The sequence below is a fragment of the Apodemus sylvaticus genome, chromosome 4 (genome assembly GCF_947179515.1).
Source record: "Apodemus sylvaticus chromosome 4, mApoSyl1.1, whole genome shotgun sequence".
Classification (NCBI taxonomy): Eukaryota; Metazoa; Chordata; class Mammalia; order Rodentia; family Muridae; genus Apodemus; species Apodemus sylvaticus.
The window spans coordinates 63,029,679-63,052,176 of NC_067475.1; the positions used below are offsets into that span (position 1 = coordinate 63,029,679).

A 22,498-nucleotide genomic window follows, 5' to 3' on the forward strand; every position below is an offset into this window, starting at 1 on the left:
TGGCTGGATTGTGTGGAGTTGGTTTTCGTATCTGCCTATCAGGTCTCTGGTCTTGGTTAGTGCTGGACACTATTGCCTTTCACACCTCTAGGACAAAGTCCCTGGCCTAACATCAGTGCATATTCCTCCCTGTGGCTGGTGTTGAAGACTATTTAACTCCGTTTCATAACAATTAGACTAGGGCAGGAGAAATGGCTAGGCTGCTGAGAACGCTGCTGGCCGGCCGTGACCCATCTAGCATGTTCTCCATGCTTTCCCTCACCTGTTGTACCAGTAACTTTGCACGCTCTTGTGTGGCTGAGGCCCCTCATCTCAGCATCAGGCAACAGGAGAGGGAGAGGAGTGCCCAGCCAGCTGCAAAGACAGAAGAAACACACTGGGAAGGCCCGGAGTTCAGCAGCTGCAGCTGACTACGCCTTTTGACCTCTGAATCTGTAAAAAGACAGAGAAAAAGTTCAGAGTCACCGAGAGACTGGATGTCCGCTTCAGTGATGAGGACAGAGCGTCTGAAAACTGGAGCCATTTGTCCCTAACAAGGGCAGATCTGTCCACCGCTCTCTCCATCCTTTCAGACTCAGAGGTTTCACGGTCTATGGAGCGAAGTCCACTCTGTGGCCATCTCAGTGAGGACGCAGCCAATAGGAAAGCTACACCAACAACGCCATTCCTACAGTTACTATATAAAAACAAAGCCAAGCAACCGACCCAAGATAGTTCCTTGATTTTGGATGTAGCAGTTCCCTATGCAGTGGTTATAGGTTTGTGCTATCAGATTTCATCAGACTTCTATAAAATGATACAGAATTATCAGTTTCACCTTCTACTCTTTTCTCCCTGGACAATCCAATTTTGTGTCACTATTTCAGCTCTGTCACACATTAGGCGTGTGACTTCAGTAAGTAACTCCAAACACATTTGCTCCTTTTTTTTTCCCTCTACAAACAAACAAAAACAAACAAAAAAGCTAAAATAAGAATGGCCTGCCTCACAGGGTTCTTCTGAGAGCTCGTGAGTGACGCAGGACAGTGCCTGGCATGCTGCCACAATAAGTGTTAGCTGCAAACAGCAAATATAGTAGACCTACCCAAGCCCATAGGAAAACGAACACTGAAAGGTTATACACCCAGGGACCTGTCTCATAGAACAAAGTACACAGAACAGGGCCGCAGCGTTCCAGGCCTCCGCGTGATGGGTAACGTGTCAAGCAGGAGCATCTCTGCCCGGCCTCCATGGGCCTTTGAAGAGCAACATCTCTAAAGCATCATCTTCTCCCTGCTCATGTTGCTTCTGTGTCCCTGTTTTATTGGTACAGGTACCGGGTTTCTAGATATTCTGGATAGTGACATCAAACCCATTTTGACTGTTATTTTTCTTGACATTCACATTTGCTATATCAAGATCCATAGGTTTGTATGTTTGCTTGTTTTTATTAAAGCAACTTTTGTTTTTTTCTTTCCTTTTTCATATGCTCATAGTTCCTCCCAGAGACCACTGCCACAGGATTCTGATTTTAAGGTTTCTTACGCTCTCATTTTCTCCATCTTTATAATCTAACCTGAATTCTTTGTCCCTACTGGTCCATTTTAGTCACAATTAACTCTTTCTTAGAGGTCCCATATTAATACTGGGATTAATTTTTTAATGATATTTGTACCATTTATCTAAGTATCTCATGGGCTTTTTAAAACACACTTGGCACACAACATATACTTGTTGAGCAAGTATCCAGGATAATTAATACTCTGCTGTGTGCTGTAAGAGGTCCTGGCTCTACCTCCCAGTCCCAATCTCCCAAAAATAAGACACTGACTCAAAATATATTTACAAATATCTGGCCACATAGTTAGGCTCTTCTCTGACTAGAATCATAACTTCAAAGAACCCATTTATTTTACTCTATATTTTGCCACATGGCTATCTAACTGTGATCAGGTACCATGTGTCTGTCTCCTCACATCTTTCTGGGTGGATCACCTGTCTCATTCTATGCCAGAATTCTCTCTCCTCCTAGATGTCCCACCTCCTATTTCCTGCCTATGTTGTAGGTGCCACATCCACACAGACATAAGATATTCTCTCTATAGTGTGCATTTACTACATTTAATCCATGGGTCCATTTGTCATCTATATCATCAATGGACACTTCAGGCTTCTATTTTCCTGATAATAAATAGTAATAAATAGTATTTCTATTGCTATAAGCATTCAAACATTTATCTAAGACTTTTTTTTTTCTAGATATACCCAAAAGTATAATTGTTGGATCATGTGGCTAGTCTGTTTTTAGAGCATGCCTTTTTCTGTTGATTGCATCAGTGTCTGTCCTACCAACAGTGCATGAGTGGTCCAGTTTCTCTACTTCCTCACCAACTCTTGTTAATTTCTGTGCAGTGTGTGTGTTCTGGTTGCTAAGCATCTCAGTGGGCCTGGAGTCTGAGGTGACAGCCTCTTGCAGTTTTCACTTAGCTTTACACACACAATTCACGCTGTGAAGCACATTTTGGTGTACCTTTTGATCGTTTGAGTAACATAATTAGAAAAATGCCCTTTCTCATTTGCTCATTTTCAAATTCAGTGTTGGAGAAATGGATCCGTGGTCACAGCTGATGGCCGTGCAAGCCTGAGGAGTGGGCTCCAGGTCCCCAGAGCCCGACATCAATGTGGTGCGGGCATGATCAGTGATCACCTATCACGCCAGCCTCAAGGAGTAGAAACTGAAGACCAATCCCCAGAGCAGGCTGCCTGGAGAGACCAGCTCTGGGTTTGATTGAGAGGCCTGCTGCAGTGAACAAAGGGAAGAACAATGGAGAATGATTCCTGCCGTCCATATGTGTGCATACATGTGTACAAACACATGAAAAACATGCACATATCTGCTATATACATACCAAAATGAAAAAGTACATATATGGAAAATGGAGAAAGACAACAAGAACTCAGCTATTTTGGCTAGAGAAATGATCCTGTGGTAGACTGCTTGTCTAGCGGGTACAAGGCCCTGGGTCTGACTATCTAGCTCCAAAAACCAAAATCTTTAAAATTCAGCTATTTAATTTTTTTGTTAAGTTATAAGATTTCTTTATATATCTTGAGTATTAATACCTTATTAGATATGTAATTTGCAAGTATTTTCTGCCATTCCATAGATTAACTTTCATAAATATAATTTTAATAAAAACATAAGGTGTTATGAGTATACACACACACACATATACACACGCACGCACACACATGCATACGCACATGCACACGCATACACACACACACACACATTTGCGTGGCTCTAGACTTGATAGTGACAGGAACTCTCTCTTGGCAAACTTCATGCTCAGAAGAGAGGGTTCAATGAAGCATAAGAAGGCCCGCCCCGGAAGTCCCAGCTGAGTCTGGCTCTTCCTGGAACGGCTTCCTCCTAGGTTTGCCACGCACTAAAGCGTTGCAGGCAGGTGACAGGGCCTAAGACAGGCTGCTAAGAGGCCACTTCAATCTAAGCCTTTGAGATTTTCCTTAACACTGATCAGTCTTAGTCAATGTTGGTGAGGTCAGCATCCAGTCCCATGATGCTGAGTAAGGCTGTCAGAGGGTAGATCTTTGATCTTCAGATTCAAAACCTTCTCAAGGGCAAGTTGGGATCTAGTGATTATGGAAGAATTTAGGATGTAGTGTATCAGTTAAATATGTCATAGTTGTTAAATAGTCATCACATCTCTACACTACAGTAAACTATTCACCCTGAGTTAGGAAGAAAGAGCCTCTAAATCCTAAAGCTCTCCAAAAAACTAAGGGGAAACATGTGAGATTAAGTTAGTCAATGCTTCTTTGGAGGGAGGAAGTTGAGATAGGGTTTCACTGGGTAGCTCTGGTTAGCCTGGAGCTCACTTTGTAGATCAGGCTAGCCTTAAATTTACAGAGATCTACCTGCCTTCTGAGGGCTGGGATTAAAGATGTGCATCACAATGCCGGGTTCAGTTACCATTTTTAGTCAATATGCTATGAATATTGTGCAGTGTTAAGCTCCGATTATAAAAATCAGTGCCAACTAGAATTATGATCAAAATCCCTAGCACAGTGGTTCATCAGCATTCTTAATGCTGCAACCCTTTAATACAATTCCTTGTGTTGTGGTGACTCCCAACCACAAAATTATTTTGTTGCTATTTTGTAATTATAATTTTTCCTGTTTTGACCGATAATATAAAATACAATATACAGGATATGTGATCTGTAACCCCCGTGAAAGAATTGTTTGACCCATAGGTTGAGAACCACTACTCTAGAGGCTCTGGAAGAGTAAAGATTTTTGTACCCTGATATGTATTAGATAAATTCGGTTTTGATTGACATATTGTTTTCTTTCTAATGATACATGTGGAAAGCATGGAGAGGCACGCAGGTGTGTTTAGGAACAGAGAGCTTGACTAGTGTCCCCCAGACCCTGGGTTTATCTCCAGTAGATTGGGAAGCCTCAGGAACCCACCTGTCACTTTGATGTCTCCAGTGGCTTTGGCAATGTCGTTTTCGATCATACAGGAGTATGTGTTGTTGACTGTGACATTGTAGAGCACAGATACAACCTTCATGGTCACATTCTCAGAGTTCAACTCAAAGCTCGTGTTGGAGACTTCTGAGAAGTTGGCTCCTTGGTCAACTTGAGATGCCCAGGCCACAGTGGGCTGGGGGAACCACCGAGGAGCCTCACAGCGTAAACTCTCTGAACTGGCATTATAGTCCACATTTATCTCTGGCATACTAAAGGCTGCAGGGTCAAAGGTCAAAAGGGACAAGTGTCAGGGGGAGACAGATTAGACAAAAAAAAAAAAAAAAAAAAAAGAAGCCATTAAGTGCTAGGTCTTTTTTGTTTGTTTGGTTTGTGTTTTTTATTTTTATTTTTATTTTTTTTGAGACGGGGTTTCTCTGGGTAGCTGTGGTTGTCCTGGAACCTGCTCTATAGACCAGGCTAGCCTTGAACTCACAGAGATCTGTCTGCCTCTGACTCCTGAGAACTGGAATCAAAGGCATCTGCCACTACTACCCCGCTAAAGGGCTAGGTCTTAAAAACATGAAACAATCACTTCTGTCACTGGAGTGACTCAGCACATGCCCACAGTAATGTCTGTGTGAGGCTCATTGTGTTGTAGGCATAAATAATTTGCTCAGAGCATCACTATGCATTATAAACCTTGGCCGACCACAAACTGCAGGGGCCTGAGTCTCATGTATATTAGCATTATGAATATCTTCTCCATTCAAAAAAAGCTCAGAGGAGGAAGAGGAGGAGGAGGAGAAGGAGGAAGAAGATGTCTCTTTCCTTAGGACAGTAGGGCCTTGGAAGGCTTCTGAATCTTATGTTTTGAGGGAAAGAGGGAAAGGTAAGAAGAAAAAACAAACAACATTCATCTTTCACAACAGAAGGCCTTTTTACAGGCCTTGGCACATGGGGATTTGGAGTTTGTTTGAGTAGAGATTTTAGTTCCAATATCTACAAGTAGAATAATAAGTATTTGTTGTATTCTAAGTAATGATACTTATTAAAGTAACACTTAGAAATTAAGACATCCTTTCTCCTCTATCCAGGCAAAACACTTGCAAAAAGTGTTAGGGCTCTGGGCTTATTGTTATGGCAGAAAGGAAGTCCACAATTAATATTTTAAAATATTGTTGTGATGATGATGATGATGATGATTGTGAAGGTACATGTGCCACAGCATACCCGTGAAGCTTGGAGGGTAGTTTTGGAGAGCTGGTTCTCCCCTTCTGCCCTTGCATGATGTGGTCGTTTGAATGACTTCCATAAGCTCATGTGTTTGAATGCTTGGTGGAACTGTTCGGCAAGGACTAGAAGGCGTGGCTTTGTTGGTGGAGATGTGTCACTGGGGGTGGGGTTTGAGGTTTCAAATGTCCATTACATTCCAAGCTTGTCCTCTCTCTCTCTCTCTCTCTCTCTCTCTCTCTCTCTCTCTCTCTCTCTCTCTCTCTCTGTCTCTCCCTCTCCCTCTCTCTCCCCTTCCCCCTTCTCTCCCCATACTCCTCTATCTCCCTCTCCCTCTTCCTCTCCCTCTCCTCCCCCTGCCCCCCGGCCTCCTGGCCTCTTGCCTGTAAATCAGATGTAAGCTCTCAGCTACTGCTCCAGCTCCATGCCTACCTGCCTGCTGCCTTGTTCCCTGCTGTGACAGTATGGACTCATCCTCCGAAACTGTAAAGCCCAAATAAACCCTTTTTTCTATAGTTGCCTTGGTCATGGTGTCTGTCTCTCTGGAGCAACTAAAAATTAGCCAAGACACATGGGTTCCAGGGATCGAACTCAGGCTGACAGGTCTGAACATCAAGCAAGCACCCTCACCTGCTGAGCCTCCTCGCCAGGCCCCCAGGCAACCCACAACTAACTAAGCCAGTTAGCTGCTTCTTCGCTCAGGGTTAGACTGGTGTGGAGAGGGGATTGAAAGAAAATTTTACCTCATTGCTGTTTATCTGTTTCTAACACAGTCTCATGTCGCCCATGCTGGCCTTGAGCTCCCCACAGAGCTGAGGATGACAGGAGCGCCTGATCCCGCTGCCTTCAGTGCCCCACGCTGAGGATACAGACACATGCCACCACACCCTTGCTCTTTACCTCACACCCAGCAAGCCTGTTAGAGCAAAGGAGAGGAGATGCATGTGCTTGGAGCTGGGAGGGAATAGGGTTTTAGGAGATGATGTGGGAGACAAGTCTTGAGCTAGAAGTATAACCCAGGTATTATTAATTCATTTGGTGCTCCCAATAATCCTATGGTTATCTGTGATGATATCTATGCTAAAACTTTAAAATTTTGGAATTATTTTATTTTGACTAATTTCTTTAAAAAGGTGTGTTTCTTTGTATTTGGTGTATCTGAGTGTTTGCCTGCATGTGGATATGTGCACCACATGCATGTCCTGCCTGTAGAGGCCGGAATCCCCTGGAGCTGGAATTACAGATGGTTGTTAGCTTCCTGCGCATGCTGGGAACCGAACCCCTGTCCTCTGGAAGAAGAGCCAGTGCTCTTAACCACTGAGCCATCTTTCCAGGATCTCCTATTTTACTGATTTTTTAAAACGTTAACATAGAAATAGATTTCATTTTGTGAACAACTTTAGATTTACATAAAAGTCCCAAAGACAGGATTCTGCAAGGGAGAATTCCTGTTGACGTTCTGGTCTGTTTCCTCTAATGTAGCATGTTAAATGGTCATTGTATCTCAAAACGGAGAAAGCAGCATTTCTGTTAGTTAAACTGCAGGCTTCATTTGTGTTTTCCCCATTACCATTGTTTTTCCTGTTGCTGTTCCAGATTGTAATCTTTATGTTTTCAGTAATTGTGTTGCCTCAGGGCCTTTCGGACTGCGACAGTGTCTCAGCCTTTCCAGGCTCTTCATGGCTCTCACAGTTGTACCTGGTACCTGGTCAGGTACCGTGTAGGGCGCTCTCTACTGGCACCTACATGCTGTTCTTCTCATGGTTACAGTTGGAGAGGAAGAAAGTGGGAGGGAAAAGTTCTCTCATCAACATGCATGCTAGGAGGTACGTGCTCTCCACACGCAATTGCTGATGACGAGGGGGAACGTTTGTTAGGTGTCTTTGAACGGTGATTTCACTCCTCCAACATACCCTGACAGGGCAGAATGGAAGTGCTAAGTGTCACCTCCGCCTCCTGGAGAAGGGGAGAGAGAAGTAATTGTTTGGGATTTCTGTCTGAATAGAATCTGTTTCATCTCCCTCCCTGTACACGTGTGAGTGTGTGCTTCAAGCCCCAAGTCATGATTTCGTACTGTGTTCTCTTCTTCCACTGTTTGAAATTTTTCACTGAACTTTGCTTCATTGATCTGACCATCTCACGTTGCCCCACTAATCCCCATCTTAAGATAAAGGAGATGAGGCTCAGAGAGTGTTCTGACTCTAGGGCTATGCTTTGTAGACTTACATATACCCAGGAGGCATTCAAGGAAACCCTACAAAGACTAGGGGAGTACAGACTAGTTTCTGCTTCCTTCAAGGCCCCTTTCACCTCCACCATGAGGGCTTCTTACCCCTTCTCTCACATGCATTGGGGTGTGCTCTTTCTTTTCCTATGAACCCCTCAACTGTTTCTACTTCCCTTAGGTGTTCTTTGTTAAGCTTTAGTAATTGGTACCCCTGTGCAGACCTTGAGTGCTGTAAGCGCTATACTGGAAGCATTGTGAATGGAGAAGGGGCGAGCACTTCTGATTGTTAACTATTTTCATGTGCTTTGATGCATCTATCTGATTCCTTCATATATACATGCAGAAAACATCTATTAGATAGTGTTGGCACAGAGGTGTATTGTAGGTTTCACTGGCGCCATATTCCTGAGTTTGTATGACAGTATTAGTTTGGTTGGTTCTTATTGGATTTCTCCTAAAATGGCTCTCGTTGTCAAGAGTCTCTGAAGGGACTCATTCTGGATGTGAGCTCAGGCCTAATTAGTACAGAAATATTCTGGGACAGACTGTGGGCTTTTCCTATTAGCAATGGCAGGGCCTACTTTAAAAAGGCCAGGCCCATTAGCTAGGAGTAGTGCTCCACATCTTTCATCCCAGTGGTTGGGTGGCAGAGGTAGGCATGTCTCTGTGAGTTTGACAGCTAACCTGGTCTACATAGTGAGTTGCAGGCCAGCGAGGGCTACACAGAGAGACCCTCCACACCCTGGAGGAGGTAGGGAGAGAGAAAAGAAGAAGAGAGAGAATGTGTCTTTGCGAATACACCTGGATAAGGTGGCCACTAACAGAACTGAGAGAGTTTGGGTCTGATATTGGGCATTTATGAGCACACCATGACATTTTCGGCATTAACTCGTGCCCTTGGATGTTCTCAGACATCCTCGAGGGTGCCCCTTCCCTTCAGAAGCGACTCACCTCCAGTCTTATACTCAAGGTTTGCATTCCCCTTGCCTTTCGAGGTGCGGATGTAACACGTGTAGGTGCCAGCATCGGTGAGCTGCACGTTTTTCAGTCTCAGGGAAGCATTGCCGACTACCACTTGATCCGCAAACACCGCTGTCCGGCCCCTAAACATCTCATGCTGCTGTGAGAGGTCATCTTTGCCTTCTTTGAACTCATGAACCAAACCTTTGACGCCCTCTTTCAGCCACTGGATGACGATGCTGTTGAGTTTGATGTCAGGTTCAAAGGTGCAGCTCAGGGTCCCGTCCTCTCCAATATTTCCAGCTGAGGTGAAGGTCATGACCGTGATGAAATGCTTGCCTGTGATTCGGGAAGGACCCATGGCTGTGAGGCTGTGGTACTAGGACAGCCATGTTCTTCATTAATACACGCCGGACAGAGATGTCCAGATCAGTTAGCAGTAGAAAAGGACACAAAAAGACATGACTAGAAAGACTAGAAAGCGCAGGAAGAAATGTTGGTATCCACAGCAAATCTGTGCACAATAGCTTTTGTAAGAACAATGTACCCAAACCCTCAGAGGCAGCAAGAGGAAAGCACATCAGAGTCGAAGAACTCTAGAATGTGACTATTCACATTCTGGCTTTGTTCCTTAACAGCCATTTAACCTTAAATAAGACATTTGACCCTTCTGGCTCTCAGGAGAATGAGGGGAATGCTACTGTCTTGTCTGCCTTGAGAGGTTATTGTGAGGAACAAATCAAATGTTTGTAAACTTGATTTGCTGAACGGCAGTTACACAGGTAAGGTATTATACTTAGCTAATCAGAAGTGACACAAAGCCAAAGTGCATGTTAACTAATATAGCTGGTAATTCCAAAGGAAGTTCAATGGTAACATGCTGGGACTTTATCTTTCTTGGATTGATGAAAGAAACTCAGGCATGGAGAAGGGAAGTGCTGAAGTTATAATGTTATCTACATCATAATAAAGAGTGGTACTTAGTGATGTTTTGGTCCAAGATAGAAGCTACCCTGCTCACCCCTTTGATCCTACCAGTAGGAGGAACATTGACTATGGTGATATCTCCATCCTACTGCCTCTTCTTTGGTTGTTCAGCCTAGAGCACACCCAGCCCGGGGCTCCTGGTACCAGTTGTTCTGACTGATGGCACCTTAAGGTAATTCAATTAATTAAACATCTTCAGTGGCTCCCATGACACAGATGCGAAGCTAAGGAAATGGCCGTGGAGCCCAAGAGGATTATGGAACAGTTACAAGGAAAGGTGGGGAAGAGACCATGGAGAGTCTCATCTAAGAGTCGTGCTGGCTGCTGAGGATAGTGGCAGGAGACACTGTCCCAACTTCTGTATATTCTTCAATAGACCCCTGATTTAAGCCTTTAAGATGGTTCACATAGGCCTTTCTGACACCCACAGATGTCACCATGATGGGTCTTAGACACCTCTCAACAGTGTTAACTTCCTTATTGGTTTTCCTATTGTGCATATCTTCCTCCATCAACACATTTTAAACGCATTGCTCTTGTAGGCAGCTTTCTTAAAAGTACAAGCCAAATACATCTGTCACCTAGGCACTAATTTCCCATGGTTACTACGGGCTCTGGAACGAGTTGCAGATTTCCCTGCCTGGCCCTCAGTGCCAGGCACTGCCTGGCACGCAGTGAATGCCTCTTGTTTCTGCCTGGCAGCTTCCTCTCTCACGGTCCTCCGTCATTGTCTGTGTCCAATAGTTTGTTGATTTTTCTTTCTTCAACTTAAAGATTCATGAACAATTAGTACATGTTCCTTTTCAAATACAGAAGCAAACATTTTAGACAGAAGGGTGTCCTTGGCACTTGTAGCTCATTAAGGCTCGGAATTGTCTAATTGACTCTAAGACCTTTGTAAAGGAGATGAGTGTAGTACACGGGAAATAGACCCAAAGACACCAAGCTAGACAGATTTGCATAAAAAATAAAAGATCAGAGGGCTACGGATAGAAGAGCGAGTATAGCTAGAAAAGGGAGCCGAAGAAATGGGCGTGCATAGGCTGGGATGGAAGATGCTTTGGAGGCTTGGCAGTGTGGAAGAAAAGGGATTTGGGGAGCAGCTGCCGCGTGTGGCCTTTTGTGAGAGAGATTTGGAAAACTAACTAGGAAAGATGGTAAAAGAAGACTGTGTGATAAGAACACAGCTCCCGTCGCCTGCCAGGCTTTTTCTTGAACTCTGCTTTGAAGACTCAGGCTTACTTTCAACTATCTTTGTTTATTAGAATGCCCCTGGGTCGCGTGGTCACACTCCGCACCTTCACCACCCTGCGCATCTTTCTCCTGTCAGGAGTTCCGGCTCACTGTCCCTGCTTGCCTACAGTCTGTTCTTACTTGAGCCTGCTGGGGTGGCAGTCCTTCTGGGAGACCCTTTGCAGCCTGCCGAGGTAGAATAGGTGTAGGCAGATACACCTGCCCCCATAACTCTTCTTATTCCTTTACCGTGGCAACCGCCTTCCTCCTCTTTGACTCACGTCTGGACTTTGCACTCATGTGCAAGCTTCGTCCAAGGAGGAAACTTGTGTGAGTAGTAACTACAGGTCTGATAGTGTTTACTGCTCTGTTCTACAGAGAAATAATGTTTTATGAGTTCAGGAATAAATGGACTAAGCACAAATCAAAGCACTGCTTATGTAATCTATCTATTGCCAGAGTAAAGGGCACATGCCAAGGTCACTGCATTTAAATTTGGGAGGGAAGATAGCCTTAAAAAGAAGACAATAAAATATATATGTATGGTTTCTCAATGAAACTGCAGAACAACTGGGACTCAGATCTAGGGAGAAGGTGATTGTACTTTATAAAGTATCATCCAAGTTAATCTGGAACCTTACTTTTCAGAAAAAAACTCACATTATTAACACAATTATGGAGGAAATGAAATGATAATGTCATATCGCAGTTTGGTAACTGTGTTATAGATTCATTTTAACAGGCAGGCTTTGAGCCCACAGGTAGGGAATCTCCTAGAGAACTTGGTAATTAATAGGCAGCTTCGGCATGCCTGGGGACCGGCTGCGGCTTCAGGTCACTTGAGGTCGCATTCATGATGTGGTATGAATTCACCTGCCGAATCCTCATCCACAGGAAACAAAGAGAAGAATAAAACCAGTGAGAACCTCAGCAGTCACGAAGAGGTAGGCTTGCTTGGCCTCCAGCCAGAGTCAGCAAATGCTTGTTATGTGAATAAATAAAGAGTTAAGCGATTGAACGGAACTTAATGTTCAAAAGCAGAGTCTGTCCTCAAATATGCAAACATATCCTGGCGCAAAGAACTTTATGTAGCCTGGCGTGATGCAACTCTCCAATCATTCTGACCACCAGAGGCTCCTAGGTGACTGGTGTAAAATGCATGAGAGTCCCCTTGAGTGGGTTAGAAGCCACTGTCTGCTGATAGAGAATTCTGTGACTGACACAGATTTAAATAGTCTCATTGGCCTCCAAGGTTGCCCCCAAACTCCTCAGAAATTGGAAGACAGGGGAATTGGATGAAAATACATAATTAGCTAAAGAGGGTACCCTATTGGTTTCTGTTGCTGTAATAAAACAGTGTCGAGAAATGACTTGGAGAAGGGAGGGGTTACATTCCACTGTTGAGGGAGGCCAGAGCAGGAGCTCAAGGCAGGAACCTGGAGGCAGAGACCATAGATCAGTGGCTCTCAAACTTCTTAATGCTACGATTCTTTAATACAGTTCTTCATGTGGTGGTGACCCCCAGCCATAAAATTACTCTTTTCATTGTTTCATAACTATAATTTTGCTACTGTTATGAATCATAATATAAATTATCTGTGCTTCCCTATGGTCTTAGGTGACTCCCATGAAGGGGTCATTTGATCCAGTTAGGACCCACAGGTTGAGAACCACTGCTTTCTGGATCACTTGTTCTGTTTGCTCAGCTGTTTCTTTTACTTTTCTGGTTAAAACATATATGCATTTATTTTTATTGTATGAGAGTGTTTGCCTGTGTGTGCTATATGCATATCTGATGCTCCAGGGGGCCAGAAGGCATCAATCAGATCTCCTAGAGCTGGAGCTATGGGTGGGTGTGATGGACTATGTGAGTTTTAGCAACGCAAGTTGGGTTCTCAGCAAGAGCAGCCAGTGTTCTCAACTGTGGAGCCTTATCTCTAGCTCCTCAGCTACCTTATATACAGCCCAGGCCTCCCTGCCCCCACTCACAGTGAACTGAGGCCTCCTACATCAAATAACAACTAAGGAAATATCTCACAGACATGGCCTCTGACCTGGACACTTCTTCAGTTGAATTTCCCTCTTTGTTGGTGACTCTGGGCTTGAGTCAAGTTGACAGCTAACACTATGACAATGGAGCGATTCCTACCATCCATAGCTCTGGTCACATGAGGAAAGGGAGGGGAGACATCACAGGTAAGCAAGTTGTAGTCTCAACATAGTCACACAGGTGAGAAATGTTCAATTGCTTCTCCCCTGTAGGGGCAGCGATATTTGGGGGTGGGTATTGAAAACATGAGGTAAGCATTTCACAGAAATTGTGATTGGGGTGGCACTGGATAAAACTTAGGAAATGAACTGTCCTTTGACACAATGCAGTACAGGTTTCATACATTTCAATGGTGTAAAACATACTAGAAGCCTTTAACAGAGGGTCCTGTAGCATCGGCTGGAGAGCAGCTGTGCAGAATGCATCATAGTTCATGACTTAGTGATAAAAACACACATCCTGCTCCAGGCTGGGATGATACCTATGGGTAGGTACCATGCTAGCCAAAGAGGGAAATGGGTGTGCAGCAGTTGCTTATGCGAAGAAACTAGGAAAGATACTAGGTCAGGAGAAGGAAAGGGAAGATGTAGGGACATGGCAGAGTGTGGGAACATGGTGACTATATCTGGGTCCTAGTTCTGTCACTTTCTGGGTATGTGACACTGGGCAAGACCTTAATTCATGCTTTTACATATAAAATGAGGGTGTACCCTTATGGGGTCTTTAACAGGACTACATGTAACAATGCAAGTAAGGGCCTGACAACGTCCCACACTTGTCGTGTTAAACCTTAGTCATGAACATGGAGAACATTAACTCCAACTATTTGGGACAGCAGGTCAAGGCCTTGGGAGGTAAGAAGGGAATGTCTCACTGAATGCTTTGTTCTTAGTGGCTCATGTTAAGTCACAGAGGTAAGAATGAACATCAGACCCGTTTTATGAATGAGCATAAAGAAGCTCAGAGGATAGTGACTTGCGTAGGGCCCTGTGTCTAGCATGCAGGGGAGCCAGAATAAAACCAGTCTCGTATGGTACTTAGCTTAGCTCCTTCTGGCATATTTTGCTGATAGCTAAGGTCAGATTGAAATATGTCAAGAGTCAACCCATTATAAAGATATCACCACTTTAAGAATAAAAGAAATAGGGCTGGGGGTATAATTCAGCAAGAGAGTACTTGCCTGGCATGTTTAAGACGATCCCCAACATCACAGTACATAAATGTAAAAATTTTAAAATAAGACAACCAATGATCATAAATATAAGAAATTCAGAGGGCTATTTTTACAAATGACTATAATGTTTGGAAATATCAAATATTTTCTAAACAATTGGAATAATGTTTCTGATAAATGCATAGAGACATATCCAGTGTCCAAAGTTGGAGCATTATTAGGTGATATCTTGTGGCTGTCTGTCTTGACCACCCTAGCTTCAAAAAAGGTCTACCTTGGGGTGGTCAGAAAATTGTGTAGTTCCAATGAGTGTGCTAAGTGAGTGTGTTGATAATAGAAAATGTGTATTAATAGCATTTGTGGTGTCAGATTATGGCAGCCATCTGTTACATGAACGTGTGGAGAAGTTAATGAGTTGTCTCTAGGTTTCACACATTGACCTTGAATATTTTAACAAAGAGAAAACTGATTCTGGAAAGTTAAGTTACCTCCCAAAGGGCATGACCTTGTCTAATTTATTAGAGAGCCATCTATCTCTGATCCTTTCTCCCATGGTGTGGAACCTTTGGAGAGGCCAGTGAGAGACTGGTATTGCAGAGCTGGAGGTGTTTACCATGCTCAGGGACCTTCCTGCCACATCTCCTCTCCTCCTGAACACCCTTTAACTAGGGGCTGATGAGTCCCTCAACCTCTCTTCAAACAATTCACCTTAAGTGAAGTTTGTGCTGTATGGGACTCACATTAGAATGCTTATCTATTTATTTGCTTGCTTGCCTTTGCAGTGTCTGGGTAGACCCCAGAATTTTGTACATTGGATAAGAGATCCATCCTCAGCCCTTGATTTTGTTTTTTCCCTTATATTCATTAGTATATATTAATTAGCCATATATAAAAATGAGTTTCATTATTTTCACGCATGTGTGTAATAATTTTGATCACACTCACCTCATTATTCCCTTTTTGTCCCTCTATCACTCCCTCAGACTTCCTTTCTTCTAAGACTCCTTTATACTTTGTCTTTTTTTTTCCTGTGACCCAATAGGTTTAATTAAGGTTTCTCATAGGAGCGTGGTTGAAAGATTATCTACAGGAGCAGAGGTGACTCAGCAGTGGCTTGCCATGGAGGAAAGAGTCTCCTCTCCTCCAGCAACTGTCAACTGCCAGTTGCTCCTTGGGAAGGGGTGGGCTCATGAGCCTTTCATCCCTATGGTTAGGGATGGTTAACTGCATAGGAATCCTCATGGCGGGAGAAGAGGAGTAGACCTAAGATTTAGAGGCAGGAAAACAGATGAAATAACACAAATCAAATGGAGGTAATTAAAAGGGAAGACAGGTGGCCACCCACTACGATGGTTCGTTTGGTGATTATTAGACTTCACAATTAGACTTCACCCACTACAATGGTTCAGTTGGTGATTATTAGACTACACAATGGTGTGAAAAAAAAAACAATAAGCATTCAGTAAAACATATACTCCCAATTTTGACCTTTCCTGTGCTTCTGTGCTGGTGGTGCATGGTGGGATACTCGTGGCGAAGTTGGCACCAGTAGCTCCCATTGGGCTACATGTTCACAGAGCCAATGGGCACACTCTGCAGTGTGTTGTGTGCCAAGTATGCTGTTTGACAGGTTGGGTGTATTAAGTGTGCTGAACTTGCAATGTTTCCAACATACAATTGGGATACTGGAATGTAGCACTGTTATAAATCAAGGACCATCTGTATTAGAATGAAACAGACCAGCTAGTTGAGAAATGGATTAGCATACACATGGATGGCTGTTTTATAATGATGGATGCATTAGAGGGAAGAATGCTTTCAATTAATGGCATTGGGTCTACTGGATAGCCACATGGAAATATTGAATCTTGACCGGTATGTGGTAATAGCCACTCCAGATGGTTTGTAAGTGTACTGGCCCGAGGTAAAACAATGAAGCGTCTAGAAATTTAGGAGATTGTCATGACCTCAAGACAGGTAAAAAAAAATTTAAATTGATTAGATCAAGTTCTGTATATGAAGGAAAAGATTGATGAGTTTGGCTATGTTAAAGTGAAGACCACTTATTCATAGAAATTTATTAAGGGAGTGAAAATGCAAGTAAGCCTTAGATCAGGAGAGATCTGGTAATAACCATAACCACTTTCCAGCCAGAACTACAAGTCAGAAAGAAAAACAAGTGGCTGGAGACGTGGCTCCCTTGTTAAGAGTGTCCAGTGCTCTTTCACAGGTCCTGAGTTGAGCTCCCCAACTACACAGGGCAGTTCACAACCACCGTGACCCAGTTCTCTGGGGTCCTACGCCCCCTTCTGGCCTCCATGGGCACTGTACTCATGTGCACAAACCTATTCTCAGACATATAGCCACATAATTAAAAGTAAAAATAAAATCTTAAAAAAAAACAGAGAAACTCAATTTTAAAGTAAGTAGGATATATTTTTGATGATAAGGACAGTGGGAAAGAATACTGATGCTTTGTCTTAACAAACACACATATAGCAAGTCTTGTTTAGTCCAGGCCTTGTGGTCCCTAACCAGATATTGGAGAATAGTGATGTAGGAAAGAGACAGCTCAACATATAAAGACCAAAATCATGAAGTGACAGCTCGATCACAGACAAAATTAAAATAAGGACATTAATTAGTCAGGTGGTTTATGGGAAACACCAACCAACCAGCCTTAGAGAAGACAGCTGCTGGCCCAACTGCATCATACTTAACAGCCTCCATAATCAATTTTCTAGAGACGTGGCCTATCAGAAGAGGGATGGGAGGGCTTCCTGCAGCTGACGTGAGCTGCCTGCCTTTGAAGAGTGGCTATTGTGGCATGTGTTTCCTACATGGTATGGCAATCATGGCCAGTTCTCCTTTACCCGAGGCTCTGGCTTAGAAGGGGCTAACACCTACAGAGTTAAATGTGTAAGCAAAGAGGACCCAGTATGGAGAGCAAGTGTCTGCTTTGAAGTGTTCTGGCGGGGGGGAATCCTGTCCTTCTCACGTCCCAATGAGTGAGAAGAGGTTTAATGGAGATGGACACAGGGTGGACTGTGGTTCGATGGCACGTACCTGAAATACCAAAGCCAATGATGAGTGCGATGGCCCCAGCCAGGATGATGATGATGTTAACAATGCTGTAGGCAGAGATGGAGAAACAGTAAGTCACTTCTCTGTTGTGTCTGACACAGTGCCTCACAATTGCCCCATATAATATATACATTCTAAGGCATTCTCAAGCTTTTCTCCCACATGAGCTCTTCCTAGAAATAGGTATCTTAGAAAGAGGTCTCAGTGACACCATCCCATCCCACTGGAGGTGAAGACACTTCTCTTTCATCTGATAGTGTCATCTCACTTCCCTGTTTCCAGATCTGAGAAGACCACTGTTGGAGTCAGACTGATGGTAATCTTTCCATATTACCCAATGGCATGTGAGGAAAACTTGCGTCCAACTCAGCTTTACCCTTAGCAGCTCTGCCCACCTCCTTGTATTATTGTTTTCCTTTCTTGATTCTTTCTGGAGACTTTCACCTCCTCCTCGGCATGCCTTTCTAACTTTGTAGCCACTCATAGCTGGTTTGCCACACCTGTAGGTCCTCAGTGACTGTCTTCTGCCCCTTATTTTAAACAAGTGTGCTGGAGATGTATGGCATAGCAATAAAGTGTGCTTAGAACTGTACATCTATCTGACTTACCTACTCTCCATCCTTCCACAGACTGCATACAGGAGCCCCACCTTCCACCCTACCTCCATTCTTTGAGGGTTCCACCTCTTGGTACAGACCCAGGGTCCCCTTAGCTCTTTTCCACTGACCCTTTCATCCTTCCCTTCTAGGACATCTCCATTCGTTTGTGTCAACTGAGGATCTGCAGAAACACTTTCTACCAGAGAAACCACAACAGTAGGGACTCACCATCCCTCTTGTCCCCCATTCCAACTACTCTAGACTTGCTCTTATCCTGCCTGCAGGACCTCTCCCCCAAAAAGCCACTTCCTAGGGACTCTGCCTATTGGCAGAGATGAACAGGATTTCTTCCTGGGACCCTGTCTCCCTAGCCATTTCCTTCTGCTCATCTCCACATTTCCCCTTAGCTCATCTCCATTTCTTTGTGTTATCTGCCACCTGACAGAAGCAATCTCTATCTGAGACCCCTCAGCCACCATACTTTTCTAGGCAGGGCAAGAGCAAACCAATGTTACAGACCGTGGGTCTGCTTAGGGATATCTAGGGTCCTCTGGTCCAGGAAGGCACAGGTCCGGCTGAGATGACAGACAGAACAAACCACGCACACACAGAGGCGGTTTGAACTGAATGTATTTTGGAGCTATAAGGCAAGGATTTTTATACAGGAAGAGTTGGTATTACCATTTCAAAAGATGTAGCCAGTGGGGCAGGCACAATTATCATAGCCATTTGGTACAAGGAAATGTAACATCAGGAACAAAGTTTCTCAAGAAACCGATACAGAGGATCAATTTACAGATGTCATCAAACTTCTTGATTAGAATACAGAGTCACTCATAGTTTACAACAAACCTTCAAAGAGTTTGAAGTTTCTTATACCACCTGGGTCTTAACAAGTTCTTGTGAGAAATCTTTATCTAACATTTAGCCTTCTATCTTGTGAAACAAAACTTTCTGAGTAAATCAATGTTTTCAGTACCAGAGTGCCCGAGCCATCCTCATATACATACACACAGCCATAAAAACCTACATATAGTTAAAAGATAGTAATTATGTAAACAACTATGAGACAAGACACTAAAATTCTAAAACGGGGTTTGACGGTCAGTGAGTCGACTTCAAAGACCAGATTATCAGCCAGGCCTTAAGAATCTCGGTGAAACAAGAAAAAGAAGAAGTCAGGGCCAACTGCTACTTGAAAACTTAGGGCTCATCTTAAATAGCCAGAAAGTAAGAGAGCACAGTAAAGTGCCAAGTGAGATTATCAGCTTCTACAGCTTCTAGAGAGTTCTGTTCTTCTCGGGAGACATTTCTTTTCTGCCTCTGTCTGTAAAATATCATTTTTACAGACATCACTGGGCCACCGCAACAAACCAAGAAGAGAACTAGCCACTCAAAAAAGGCCAAATATCTCTGCCAAGAAGTACCCCAAACATAACTACAGATGCCTGGTTCCCCATGCAAAAACAAACATGAATAGCCAAGACAATATGCCTCCTCTAAAAGCTAGTAAAGTTATTTCAATAATCCATGACAAATGCTGTTTAGCTGAAATATAAGACAAGGACTTTGGAATAGCAATTATGAATATGTTTGAAGATATTAAAGAGATATGAACCGATTCCCTAGTGAAGACTGAGAAAACACAAACAATTAAATGAAATATTGAAAACATTTTAAGACTTCAAGACATGAAAATAGAAATAGAATCACCAAAAAAATAAAACAAACTAAAATAAAACTGGAAATGAAAATGAAAAACCTAAGAAGTCAAGCAAAAGCGACAGAAATAATCTTATCTGACAGATTACAAGACATGGAAGAGAGAATTTCAGGTCTTGAAGACAAGGTAAAAGAATGGACACCTTAATCAAATAAAATGTTAAATCTAAAAAGTCTAGGCACAAATCATCCAGGAAACCTGGTACATAATAAAAAGCCCAAACTGATGAACAGTAGAAATAGAGGAAGGAGAAGCCCAAATTAAAGTCACAAAAAGTATTTTTAAGAAAATTATAAAAGAACATTTTCCCAATTTAAAGAAAGAGATGCCTATTAAGGTCGATGCACACACAGACCAAATGACGAGACCAGAAAGGAAATCCCCTGTGAAACAATCAAAACATGGAATGTATAAGACAAAGAAAGGATTTTAAAAGCTGCAAGTGACAAACAAAACAAATAACATCTAAAGGCAGACCCATTAGAATAACACTGGACTTTTCACCGGAAGCCAGAAAAGCCTGGAGAGATGTTCTACAAATTTTGAGAGACCATAGATGAGAGCCCAGACTACTATACCCAGTAAAACTATCAATTACAATATATGGAGGAAGAAAAACATTTTATGATGAAACCACATTTAAGCAGTATCTAACTATAAGTCAGCTCTACAGAAGGCATTAACATTAGAATGAAAACTTATGTCAGAAGAGGTTTACTACATCCAAGAAAATAGAAGGAATAAATAATCTCAGAACAGTGCATCAAAGGCTGGGGAGGGGGCACACCACAATAACAAAATAATAGAAATCAATAAACCCACCTCATTGATACCTCTCAATATTAGTAAATTGATAGCTCACAATATTAGAAAACAGGATTCACTTTTCTGCTGTATCCAAGAAATACAGTTTATCATCAAGGGTAGATATCACTTCAGGGTAAAATGATGTGAAAAGCCATTCAAAGCAAATGGACCCAAGAAACAAGCAGAAGAAGGTATTTAATATCTGACAAAATAGGTATCAAACCAAAAATAATCAGAAAAGATTGGAAGGGATACTACATATTCACTAAAGAAACAAATCAAGACTATATTGCAATTCTAAGTAATTAGGTACCAAATAGAAGGGCACTGTAGTGGTTTGAATGACAATGGCTCCCATAAGCTCATGTATTTGAATACTTAGTCATCAGGGAGTAGCAATATTTGAGAAGGAATAGAAGATTCGACCTTAATGGAGAAAGTGTGTCACTGGGGTTGGACTTTGAGGTTTCAAAAGTCCAAGCCAGGCCCAGTGTCTCTCTCTGTTGATTGCGGATTCAGATGTAGAACTCTCAGGTCCTTCTCCAGGACTACGTGTGTCTGCTTGTCACCATGCTCCTGCCATGGTAATGGACTAAACCTCTGAAACTGTGAACAAGTTCCCAGTTAAATGTTTCCTCTTTTCATAGTTGTCTTGGTCGTGGTGTCTCTTCACAGCAACAGAACACTGATTAAGAAAGAAGTCGGACTGTTGTGGCAGGCCTGACTGTACTGCTTGTTGGCATAATATGGTGTTCGGGATATTGGATTAGGAAAGCAGTTGAATGTGGGGTCTTACTGGGTCACAGTAGTAGGCGTGTGGAAGACAGTTGGGTCTGAAGGTGACTTGAATGGTGGAGGCCCGGCTAAAGACATTTCAGAGGGAAAGAATGGTAAGAGACTATTCTTATGGTATTTTAGAGAAGAATATGGCTGCTTTATGCTCTTATCAAAAAAAATTGCCTGAGGATAAATTGAAGAGTTTTTGGATTAATATTGTTTGCAGAGGAAATTTCAAAACAACCTAGTATTAACTATGTCATATAGTTATTAGTGGCTACATTTATCCCGATCTACAATTAAAATGATTAAATTGAGCAAAGAAAAATACAAAAATGTACAGTTTGAGGAAAAAACTTACTAGGAAGTGTAATGGAGGTAAGCCCAGAGCTCAAGGAGATGAAAAGCTAGATATTAAATGGAATAAAGGGAGTGGTGACCTCAGGGGGAGACCCCTCCCACATAAGCTTCCAATCTGTGAAAAGGAATTAAAGAAACGCTTAAGCAGGGAAGTTATTGAGGAAACCCCATTGCAGCCAACCTGACCTCACTCAGTGAGCTCACACACTGACCTCTCACACTGACCTCTCACACTGACCTCACACAGTGACCTCTCACACTGACCTCTCACAGTGACCTCTCTCATTGACCTCACACAGTGACCTCTCACACTGACCTCTCACAGTGACCTCTCTCATTGACCTCACACAGTGACCTCTCACACTGACCTCACACAGTGCCCTCACACACTGACCTCACACACTGACCTCTCACAGTGCCCTCACACAGCCAGAGTGCGTGACATCAGCACCCACTCTTGTGTGTTGTACCACATCCGCTGCGTTTGTTGGACTGACCCTTTCGTCTTTAATTTTTTACTCACTTGGATCTTCTTTCCGTGTCCTTTGGTTGAGTTGTCTAAGGGTTTCTCAATCTTCTCGATTTTCTCAAAGAACTAACTCTTAGTTTCTTTGATTCTTTGTGTTGTTTTTGTTTGGTTTGATTATTTCTTTCCCTATAGCCTTTTGGGGTGTTATTTATTCCTGTTGTTCTACAGCCTTCAAGTATGCCACTACGTCATTAAATGAACCTAGACATCTGCAGGAAACGTCACACAAACACTAGTGGGTTTACTTCTTTGTCATCAGCTCATGGGACGTTCTCCAA

The 22,498-nt window shown here is 42.9% G+C and overlaps 1 protein-coding gene across 1 annotated transcript; it reads right to left on the reverse strand.

Moving 5' to 3' along the window:
- Nucleotides 1-307: 307 nt before the first annotated feature.
- Nucleotides 308-18,044, reverse strand: Vtcn1 (V-set domain containing T cell activation inhibitor 1). The gene is made up of 5 exons (XM_052180921.1): nt 18,034-18,044; nt 17,408-17,472; nt 8,889-9,236; nt 4,478-4,756; nt 308-432 (listed from the first exon to the last, which is right to left on the reverse strand). Exons 1-5 carry the CDS (start codon nt 18,042-18,044, stop codon nt 308-310), a joined length of 828 nt encoding a protein of 275 aa, XP_052036881.1.
- Nucleotides 18,045-22,498: the final 4,454 nt, after the last annotated feature.